Source organism: Cervus elaphus, chromosome 25 (genome assembly GCF_910594005.1).
Source record: "Cervus elaphus chromosome 25, mCerEla1.1, whole genome shotgun sequence".
In the NCBI taxonomy this organism is placed as follows: domain Eukaryota; kingdom Metazoa; phylum Chordata; class Mammalia; order Artiodactyla; family Cervidae; genus Cervus; species Cervus elaphus.
In genome coordinates, this window is record NC_057839.1 from 17,829,703 (window position 1) to 17,841,083 (window position 11,381).

The 11,381-nt window shown below is 37.9% G+C and overlaps 2 protein-coding genes across 4 annotated transcripts in view; one reads left to right on the forward strand and one right to left on the reverse strand.

Annotated features, from left to right (window-relative positions):
* Positions 1-11,381, reverse strand: part of CWC27 (CWC27 spliceosome associated cyclophilin) — a 245,543-nt gene that overhangs the window by 212,378 nt on the left and 21,784 nt on the right. For all 3 annotated transcript variants that reach the window (XR_006337842.1, XM_043887741.1, XM_043887740.1), the window contains exons 4-7: positions 9,662-9,805; positions 7,826-7,924; positions 7,114-7,217; positions 4,796-4,865 (exon numbers count right to left, since the gene is read on the reverse strand). Coding sequence is in view for 2 of the 3 variants with exons in the window: in XM_043887741.1 (XP_043743676.1) it covers positions 4,796-4,865; positions 7,114-7,217; positions 7,826-7,924; positions 9,662-9,805 (417 nt within the window). In the remaining variant the exon portion in view is untranslated. The remainder of the gene's footprint in view (positions 1-4,795; positions 4,866-7,113; positions 7,218-7,825; positions 7,925-9,661; positions 9,806-11,381) is intronic.
* On the forward strand, positions 2,217-3,805 carry LOC122683848 (presenilin-1-like). The gene has a single exon (XM_043887744.1). The coding sequence runs from the start codon at positions 2,465-2,467 to the stop codon at positions 3,644-3,646; it is 1,182 nt and encodes a 393-aa protein (XP_043743679.1). The 5' UTR covers positions 2,217-2,464; the 3' UTR covers positions 3,647-3,805.

Genomic DNA, 11,381 nt, shown 5'->3' on the forward strand with positions numbered 1-11,381 from the left:
GGTGAGTGATCATACCATCCTGGCTCATTAAGATCTTTTTCATATTGTTCTTCTGTGTATTCTTGCCACCTCTTCTTAATATCTTCTGCTTCTGTTAGGTCCATACAAATTCTGTCCTTTATTGTGCCCATCTTTGCATGAAATGTTCTCTTGGTATCTCTAATTTTCTTGAAGAGATGTCTAGTCTTTCTTTTCCACTCTAATGTTTTCTTCTATTTCTCTGCATTGATCACGAGGAAGGCTTTCTAAACTCTCCTTGCTCTTCTTTGGAACTCTGCATTCAAATGGGTATATCTTTCCTTTTCTCCTTTGCCTTTCGCTTCTTTCTTTTCACAGCTATTTATAAGGCCTTCTCAGACAACTATTTTGCCTTATTGCATTTCTTTTTCTTGGGGATGGTCTTGATCCCTGCCTCCTGTACAATGTCACAAACCTCCATCCATAGCTCTTCAGGCACTCTGTCTATCAGATCTAATCCCTTGAATCTATTTCTCACTTTCACTGTATAATCGTAAGGGATTTTATTTAGGTCATACCTGAATGGTCTAGTGGTTTTCCCTACTTTCTTCAATTTAAGTCTGAATTTGGCAATAAGGAGTTCATGACCTGAGCCATAGTCAGCTCTTGGTCTTGTTTTTGCTGACTATACTGTATAGAGTTTCTCCATCTTTGGCTGCAAAGAATAAACTCAGTCTGATTTCGGTATTGACCATCTGGTGATCTCCATGTGTAGTCTTCTCTTGTGTTATTGGAAGAGGGTCTTTGCTATGACCAGTGCATTCTCTTGGCAAAACTCTATTGGCCTTTGCCCTACTTCATTCTGTACTCCAAGGCCAAATTTGCCTGTTACTCCAGGTATTTCTTGACTTCCTACTTTTGCATTCCAGTCCCTTATAATGAAAAGGAAATCTTTTTTGGGTGTTAGCTCTAGAAGGTCTTGTAGGTCTTCACAGAACTGTTCAACTTCAGCTTCTTCAGCATTACTGATCAGGGCATAGACTTGGATTACTGTTATGTTAAATGGTTTGCCTTGGGAACAAAAGGAGATCATTGTATCATTTTTAAGACTGCATCCAACTACATTTCGGACGCTTTAGTTGACTATGATGGCTACTCCGTTTCTTCTAAGGGATTCTTTCCCACAGTAGTAGATATAATGGTCATCTGAGTTAAATTCACCCATTCGAGTCCAATTTAGTTCACTGATTCCTAAAATGTCGATGTTCACTCTTTCCATCTCCTGTCTGACAACTTTCAATTTGCCTTGATTCATGGATGTAACATTCCAGGTTCCTATGCCTTATTGCTCTTTACAGCATAGGACTTTTCTTCCATCACCAGTAACATCCACAACTGGGTCTTGTTGTTGCTTTGGCCTCATCTCTTCATTCCTTCTGGAGTTATTTCTCCACTCTTCGCCAGTAGCATATTGGGCACCTACCAACCTGGGGAGTTCATCTTTCGGTGTCCTATCTTTTTGCCTTTTCATACTGTTCATGGGGTTCTCAAGGAAAGAATACTGAAGTGGTTTGCCTTTCCCTTTTCCTGTGGAGCACATTTTGTCAGAACTCTCCACCATGACCCGTCCGTCTTGGGTGGCCCTACATAGCATGGCTCATAGTTTCACTGAGTTAGACAAGGTTGTGGTCCATGTGATCAGATTGGTTAGCGTTCTGTGATTGTTGTTTTCAGTCTATCTGCCCTCTGATGGAGAAGGATAAGAGGGTACAGAAGCTTCCTGATGGAAGACGTGACAGAGTAGTTGGTGATATTGATAAGAAATAGGAAAAGGAAGTTATCATGTGAAAATGAATTTAGTTTTGATATCTAAAAATAGTGATGTTTCCTAAAGGCAACACAGAATGAGGGATAAGAGCCCAGGGGAAATATTCAGCTTTGTCTCCTATAGTTCAGAATGTTATTAACATTATACAGGTGGTAACTGAATCTATGGTATCAAGTAGATAAATCAAAGATACTGAAGACAGTAAAAGAAAAAAAAATTATGACTAAATTCCTACTTAGACATGTCCATTTTAATTCAGTGTTAATGCAAGAGGTGTAAGTAAAGTGCTCACTGTATGCCCAACAATAGCTTACCAAACCAGGCTCAGTGATGAGGGAAGCATGTAGATAAAGAAGTAAAGACAAGGGTAAAAATAAGGTGCTTTTAAGTTGATGCTATTGTCAGTGTCAGTAAGAAACAGGTAGGGGTGGGGCCTGGGCCATCAGCTCCAAAGGCCGCGATTTCACATCGGAAACAAAACAGTGGATGCTCGGGAAGGAACCTCGGCTGCTAGAGGCCGGTGGTGGTGGCGGAGAGGAAAGGACCTAATCCAGGAGCCAGCAAGTGACAGCAGCCTGTGAGGTCCTTGGAAAGCGTGGCCTGGAGGAGAACACATGAAAGAAAGAACCCCAAGAGGCTCTGTTTTCTGTGAAAAGGTATATCTATACAGTTGCTCCAATGACAGAGTTACCCGCACCCTTGTCCTACTTCCAGAATGCACAGATGTCCGAGGACAACCACCTGAGCAATACTGTACGTGGCCAGAATGACAGTAGAGAGCGGCCTGAGCACGGCTCGGAGAGGCGGCGGCGTGGCAACACCGAGTCGGTGTCCAATGGCCGAGCCCCCAACAGCTCACAGCAGGTGGTGGAGCAAGAGGAAGAGGAAGATGAGGAGCTGACGTTGAAATACGGCGCCAAACATGTGATCATGCTGTTTGTCCCTGTGACTCTCTGTATGGTGGTGGTTGTGGCCACCATCAAATCAGTCAGCTTTTATACCCGGAAGGATGGGCAGCTAATCTATACTCCGTTTACAGAGGACACGGAGACTGTGGGGCAGAGAGCCCTGCACTCAATCCTGAACGCGGTGATCATGATCAGCGTCATTGTCGTCATGACGATTCTCCTGGTGGTTCTCTATAAATACAGGTGCTACAAGGTCATCCATGCCTGGCTTATTGTTTCATCCCTGTTGTTGCTGTTCTTTTTCTCATTCATTTACTTGGGGGAAGTGTTTAAAACCTATAATGTTGCCATGGACTACATTTCGGTTGCTCTTCTGATCTGGAATTTTGGTGTGGTGGGAATGATCGCCATTCATTGGAAAGGTCCACTGAGACTCCAGCAGGCATATCTCATTATGATCAGTGCCCTCATGGCCCTGGTATTTATCAAGTACCTCCCAGAATGGACCACCTGGCTCATCTTGGCTGTGATTTCAGTATATGATTTAGTGGCTGTTTTGTGTCCAAAAGGCCCGCTTCGTATGCTGGTTGAAACAGCTCAGGAGAGAAATGAAACTCTCTTCCCAGCTCTTATTTACTCTTCAACAATGGTATGGTTGGTGAATATGGCAGAAGGAGACCCAGAAGCCCAAAGGAAGGTATCCAAAAACTCCAATTACAATGCCCAAAGCACAGAAAGTGAGTCACAAGACCCAGTGACAGAGAGTGATGATGGTGGCTTCAGCGAAGAGTGGGAAGCCCAGAGAGACAGTCGCCTGGGGCCTCATCACTCTACGGCTGAGTCGCGATCTGCCGTGCAGGACCTTTCCAGCAGCATCCTGGCCAGTGAGGACCCAGAGGAAAGTATGTGCCTTTCTCTACACTGGCAAGTCATGAGAGTCCTGGGTTTTTAAGATGCTACAGTATCATACTTTTCCCAAAAGAACATGAGTCAGATTGTTCCAGTCTAATTCTAAATAGCAGTGTAGTTTTTACTGAGAAGTAACAATAGTTGCTGCTTCTCTCATAGTTAAATTTATTAATGGACCAAATTCTACCCCTCAGATTTTTTTAAATTATCCCTTAATAATTTGATAATATCCTTGACCTTTGGCATTGATTTTGTAAGGTAAAAAATTTTTTAAAATATTATTCCAATAAAACTTAAGGTGTAAAAAAAAAAAAAAAAGAAACAGGTGACTGTGTCAAGTGAGAAAGGCGGTACTCGGTTATGGAGTTTTAATTACATACTACAAAAAAGACTGACTCTTATCCTTTAGGTCTCAGTGTTCACTAACTGTCCTGAATGGATGAGATGAAAATCTAGGAGAGTAAAAATCCTTGAAGATGATTTTCTTGGAGCATATTTGTCAGAATCACTGCTTTAAACAATGGTATGGCACTGTAGGTGTTTCAGCAGTGAGTACCATGATGAAAGGGATATTGAGGAAAACCATATAAAGGCCTATGGGAAGCATTGGTGGGGTAAAGGCCAGGAAGCAATGTATAACCCTGAGACGTGGATTTTATAGAGAAAGATGTAGGTTCAGCTCCCAGCTCTAGCAACTTACTAGGTATGTGACTTTGAGCAAATTACAACCGATTAGTACTTAATTTACTCACAGGTAAAATGGAAATAATAATACCTACCTTACAGGGCTGTGATGAGAATTAATGAAAAGAATAAATATATATAAATTATATTAAAATGAATATAAGAGCTTTGGTCTGTCACTGTTTATTACAGTAATATTAGTAACAAACCATCTAGTAATCCAATTAAACCAACAGCAATTAAAATCTGAATCACGAAATTAAGTCATTCTTTAACCCCAGTTTGTAACTGATTTTAAAAATGCCAGATTAAAAAACATATTTCAAATCATTTCAGAAGTTGCAAACATTACTGACCACACAAATCATTTAAGAATCAGTTCAATGAACATTTAAAATTTGCTGTAAAACACGCTGTCCTATATATAGCTGTAGATACAAAAATGAGTGAGAATATAGACCCTAATCTCTTCTACAATTCTGAACAAAGGGCAAATTAAGAGTTTTACCTGACTAACTCGATTCACTTCCTCCTCTTCTTCCTCAGCTTCCTCTCCAAATGAAAGTAAACTAAAATTTCTATTCAAAAAGAAAGACAGGAAAAAGAATGAAATAAAATTAGAAAGAAAAAGTTAAAAGTTATAAATATCCTATTTTCAAAGCAATAGAACACAATTTACTAGAAGAAACACATTCTCTCAATAGACAATAATTACTTAGTATCCAGGGGAAATATAATAAGAATATATATTTTCAGCATAACATTAAATGTTTGGTTCCAGATGTTTTATATATTGTTGATGTTGTTCAGTTGCAAAGTCACGTGCTAACCCCTGGACTGCAGCATACCGGGCTTCCCTGTCCTTCACTAACTTCTGGAGTTTGCCCAAATTCATGTCTATTGAGTTGGTGATGCTACATAACCATCTCATCCTCTGCTGCCCCCTTCTCCTCTTGCTTCAATCTTTCCCATATTTCACATATTAAACTAAACTAATGACCAAAAATCTATCCTGAAAACTACCATTAAATGCACTAACTCAAGCATGACAGAAATAATTAAAGCTTTCTGTGGGTTTCCCAGGTGGCACACATAGTCAAGAACCTGCATGCCAGTGCAGCAGACATCAGAACCTCAGGTTCTATGCCCAGGTCTGAAGATCCCCTGGAGGAGGGCACAGAGACACATTCCAGTATTTTTGCCTGGACAGTCTCCATGGACAGAGGAGCCTGGTGGACTAGAGTCCACAGTGTTGCAAAGAGTTGGATACGACTGAGCAACTCAGCACAGCACAGCATAATATCAAAACTAGTTAGCAAAATAAGGATTGCTGAAAAACTAATAAACATATAGCTCTGAGAGTACTATAAATGGGAAACAATTTATCTAGTGTCTGCCAAAATAATTTAAATATTTTAAAATTAGTAAGTTACACAAAATTATGGGGGGGGGGAAGCAACAAACTTAGCTAAGCAAACAGTCCACGGGAATAAAAAACTAACTTTGTCTTTTTTGACCCTTCAGATTAATACATCACAAGGAAGATAAATAGTAAGTTATTAAAACTCCTCTGAAATACTGGAAAAACAAAAGATCTGGCAATAAAAGAGGAATTTTCATTTCAAAACTTACTTAGATATAATCAGTAACTATCACATCACCCCTAACATATTTGCTATGAATTAAAAGCAAAAACAAAATATCCAACTTTTGGTTTTGCTGTCAAGATAAATCAGTGATGAAATATTATATCTGAATATAGTGACACTGACTTTTCACCCGGATATAAATTAGTCAAAATAAATTAATACAAAATAAAAAGAAATCAAATAAATATATAGTTGTGTAAGAAGTTATTTTGCCACAAGATATCAACTGCCTATTGAAGAGTCTGGCTCATATTTGACAGTTTATAACAGCAACTTAACTTACATTATAGGATATCAAAGAAAGGAAATGAATATGTATTGAAAACCTACACTATTGGGTGTTTTCAAATTCCCCTTCTCATTTAATCTTTGTAATAAGCAGATCCTGTACTATAAATCTCCATTTTATAAGATGGGGAAACTGAAGCTCAAAGATCAGTAGACTTTGCTTCCTATAACTGCAGTAGGCAGGATTTTATACTTAAAGTTGTCTGAATCTAACACTTATATAAGTACAACAAAATCCCTAATATGGATGCTACAGTTTAGTAAAAGAGAAAGTTGAAATCTAACTCTCTGATACCTATTTTAATAAAACAAACAAAATTAATAATGTAAAGAATATTACTCACAAAAATACTGAAGATATTTCTGTTATTAGAAAACTATCCTCAGGAATTAACCCAGAATACAGAAAGAACTTTATGTGTAAATATATTTATAATAAGGTTATTTTAATAGCATCAAAAAAAGGAGTGAGACAGTTAAATAATATTAACCATGTAGTCATTATATCCTTCATACTTTACTTTCTAACTTCTTTATCCTGAGCATGTATTATTGGAAAAACAAGTAAACAAACAAACAAAAGTTTCAACAACTAATTTTATAAATAAATCTTGTGGTGGTCATAAATATTTACCTATTTATTAACAGATCACATCAGACATCTCAGACAATACTATTTTAGCTTAAGGTTTTAAGTTATACACTGTATTTGAATATAAGAAATGTACATCTAGAAAAAGAAACACACACAGATAATTTAAGCGTATATCCAGTCCAAACCGGCCTCCCCCTAATTACTGAACAATTATTACAGAAGGAAACAAAGTGAAATAAATAAATCAGTGTTTGTTTTCCAAGTTGAGGAAAAAAATCTTTCTACTCTGATTACTTTGTGCCTTTGGGTTTCAATTTCTTCACTTCCTCCTCTGGTTTTTCTTTTTTTGGCTTTTTTATTTCTCTTGGAATGATGTCATCAAAAGGATTAAATAAAACCTATGAAAAGACATATTTTGAAAATATTACTCAATTTTGTTTTAATTTCACAAAAAGTTAAAACCGATATTTAATTATGGTGCCATTAGTGTCTATAATTTCTCCTCACAGAACCAGTGGAACGATAGATACACTTCCACTTACATGGCCTCATTGGATTCTCCCAGTAATCCAATGTGCTATTAAGGAAAACATGTTTTATACTTACTTTACAAAAGGGAAAGACATTCAAGAAAACAATATATTAGTTAGAGAGACAAACTCGGGTATTTTTTTTTTAAACTCAGGTATTCTGACTCCAAATCAAATGTTCTCAGGCCCTTGTTTTCTCAATGAAGGATCACTCTTAAATTACCTAAGACAACACTTCACTGGGCTAAATAAACCTAATTCATCCAGCTTTGCATTATGGAGTTTTTCATTCACTGGATTATCAGCTTAAGTTTCATCCTCAAATCCAAAATCTTCCATTAAAAAAATTACAGAGCTAAAATCCAAGTTGAAAAGTTAATTTAGTATAAAGCCTTCATCTGATAACTGAACACAAATATTCAATTTCTTTTAAGTGATAATTAAAGTAATATATCTCATAATAATCACGCTCATACCTCACAACTTCTTATTTTATGTGGATTTCGTGGTCTTTCTTCATCATCAATGTCTACTTCTGTCAGGCGGAGCATGTTATATACTGTATCCCCTGTAACCTATCAAATAAAAAAGGAAATTTAATTGAAAATTATAAAATTCATTCTTCGAAATCAGGGAGGACTTTTTGAAAATATTTTAAAAATAATTAAAAAGGCATTTCATATTGTTATATAAGATTATACACATTAAACAGTGCAAATAAAGCAACATAATCCTAAGGGGAAAAGGTTTGATGAACTTTAATTCCTCAATAAGATTTTTGGGAAATTTCCAATATATACCTAATGTCAGTTTTTATTAAAAAGTAACTTCCTTCTGAATGACTGTTTTGTTCAAACATTATAAACAAATTTAGACTTTAGAAGAGGGCAGAACAAGCAAATAATAAAAACAATGTGGTAAGTGCTTTGAAAACATTATCATGTTTAATCCACAAAACATCCTAAAAGTAGGTACTATCATTATCTTTCTTTTTTAGATAAGAAAACTGAGGCTGAAAGAAGTTGTAGATCCGACAGTGACCGCCATTCTGACTTCTAACTACTATGCTATACTTTGCCTCTACTGTGTGAGTTATATAATATCTGTTGTAAACAATGGTGCAGGACAACCTAAATATCATTTTATTAAATACTTTTTGTTTTTTTAAATAACAGGAAGGAAAATCCATGAATGTCAGACAACCTGTCTTGGAGTGGCTCAAAAGTATTAAGCACCAATACTGCATTGCATGTTTTTGGCATGACTTCTTTCATTCAGGAGAAGGCACTGGAAACCTACTCCAGTACTCTTGCCTGGAAAATCCCATGGATGGAGGAGCCTGGTAGGCTGCAGTCCATGGGGTGGCAAAGAGTCAGACATGACTGAGCGACTGAGCGACTTCACTTTCACTTTTCACTTTCATGCACTGGAGAAGGAAATGGCAACCCACTCCAGTGTTCTTGCCTGGAGAATTCCAGGGACGGAGGAGCCTGGTGCGCTGCCGTCTATGGGGTTGCACAGAGTCGGACACAACTGAAGCGACTTAGCAGCAGCAGCAGCCTTTCATTCAATATTTAAAAATCTAAAATAATACCAGTTTTCCAGTTGTTCTGTTTGTTTTATCCTTTTCATCAGCACAAAATCCAGTTTTGTCTGGGATATGGGGAAACCATTCTAATTGAACCAGCAGAGGGAGCTGATACACTAGTGATGTCTAACATGCCTAACACTTAAGGCATCTGAGAACATATTCATGAAAAGGGAGAAGCATGAGGGGAAAAAAAAAAAACCTTTCAGAATCCCTTTAAAAGAAAACTACTGAAAATTCTATGGAAGTGACAATCTCCGATATGCTGTTAAATGTCAGCAGGATTAAATAGGTACTATCCAAAGTAATATTTCAGGTAAGCAGTTTAAATGTTAACACAACTTCCACTTTAAACTGAAGGGAATTCATTATTAACAAAATAAATTTTAAACTACTAAATGTTACTACCTAAATGTCTTTCTAAAAACATTAAAACGTATCAGCTGAGCAACATAGCGGTTAATAATGATTAAAACAATTTCAGAAAAAATAAAAATTTTAAGTTAAAAATCAATGACTTGCCTGAAACACACACAGAAAAATTCAGGTGGTCCCTCACAGTGCATTATAACAGGAATACGAACATTTCACCATTTTTAGAAATAATAAATAAATATCCTAGGGAGTATTTTTATGAAGGCAGTTCTTAGGTAAGTTGATCACATACATCATAGAAGCCAAAGATAAAAAAAAAAAAAGAAGCCTAAGATAACTGCATACAAACCTTTCCAAAGATGGTGTGCTTATTGTTAAGTTCATCAGCTCGAGCCAGGGTAAAGAAAAACTGGCTGCCATTATCGTGAGGGCCAGCATTTGCCATGGCAACCAGTCCTCTCCGATTAAAACGCAACCGTGAGTGGAATTCATCCTGAAGCATTGAAAAAAAAAAAGATTTAGTGAATGTCCTCATGTCCTCAGTTATTAGGCCCTTCATATTTCAGCTAACAAAAAAGGTCCCACACAACTTCTACTGATTTTCACATATAGTCAAATTCAATATCTACAGTATCTTCAATCTACTAATCTTGACTTTACTCACCTGTGTCTTCTAAATATACTCAAATACAAATTTTTTGTGGGAAGTTGCCTACTTCCACTGAGGAAGGGTACTCAAGGGGAATGGATTTCTGAGACATTTCCCTATTCTTCTCATCCCTCAAAGCCATCTAGGCTTTCAGTTCAGTTCAGTTCAGTTCAGTCGCTCAGTCATGTCCAACTCTTCGCAATCTCATGAACTGCAGCACACCAGGCCTCCCTGTCCAACACCAACTCCCAGAGTTCACCCAAACCCATGTCCATTGAGTCAGTGATGCCATCCAACCATCTCATCCTCTGTCGTCCCCTTCTCCTCCTGCCCTCAATCTTTCCCAGCATCAGGGTCTTTTCAAATGAGACAGCTCTTCGCATCAGGTGGCCAAAGTACTGGACTTTCAGCTTCAACATCAGTCCTTCCAATGAACACCCAGGACTGATCTCCTTTAGGATAGACTGGTTGGATCTCCACAGTCCAAGGGACTCTTCAAGAGTCTTCTCCAACACCACAGTTCAAAAGCATCAATTCTTCTGCGCTCACCAGTCCAACTCTCACATCCATACATGACTACTGGAAAAACCATAGCCTTGACTAGATGGACCTTTGTTGACAAAGTAATGTCTCTGCTTTTTAATATGCTGTCTAGGTTGGTCATAACTTTCCTTCCAAGCTTTCAGAACCGTCTATTTCTTTTTTCTCCAGGATAACTACTTTTGAGTCATTATAGAGGCTTCAGTGGGTTTCCCTTGTGGCTCAGTTGGTAAAGAATCTGCCTGCAATGCAGAAGACCCCAGTTCAATTCTTGGGTTGGGAAGATCCGCTGGAGAAGGGAAAGGCTATCCACTCCATATTCTGGTCTGGAGAATCCCATGGACTGTATAGTCTATGGGGTCACAAAGAGTCAGACATGACTGAGTGACTTTCACTTTCACTTTAAAAATTAAGCCACATTATTAAATCTGAATTAATTATTAGGGCTTCCCTTGTGGCTTAGCTGGTAAAATATTCACCTGCAATGCAGGAGACCTGGGTTTGATCCTTGGGTTCTGAAGATCCTCTGGAGAAGGGAACGGCCACCCACTCCAGTATTCTGGCCTGGAGAATTCCATAGACTGTACGGTCCATGGGGTTGCAAAGAGTCGGACATGACTGTGCACCTTTCACTTCACTGCAGAAGCTTCAACTATTCTCTTCTTGATCCTTTTCTGAATGTCATGAAACAACTGTTTTCTTATTTTTTTTAATTCAAGGAAGCTACTGTGATTGTGTTAGGTGCTTTACTATGCTTTTTAAAGTTTTAAGTTGAAATTTCTTTGAAATGGCACTGGTTCCATTTGCCAGTTTTCAAAAAAGCAGGAGCAAGCCATTCTAAGGTGGTTTTCTTGCTAGGGTAGGGCTACCTAACATTTAT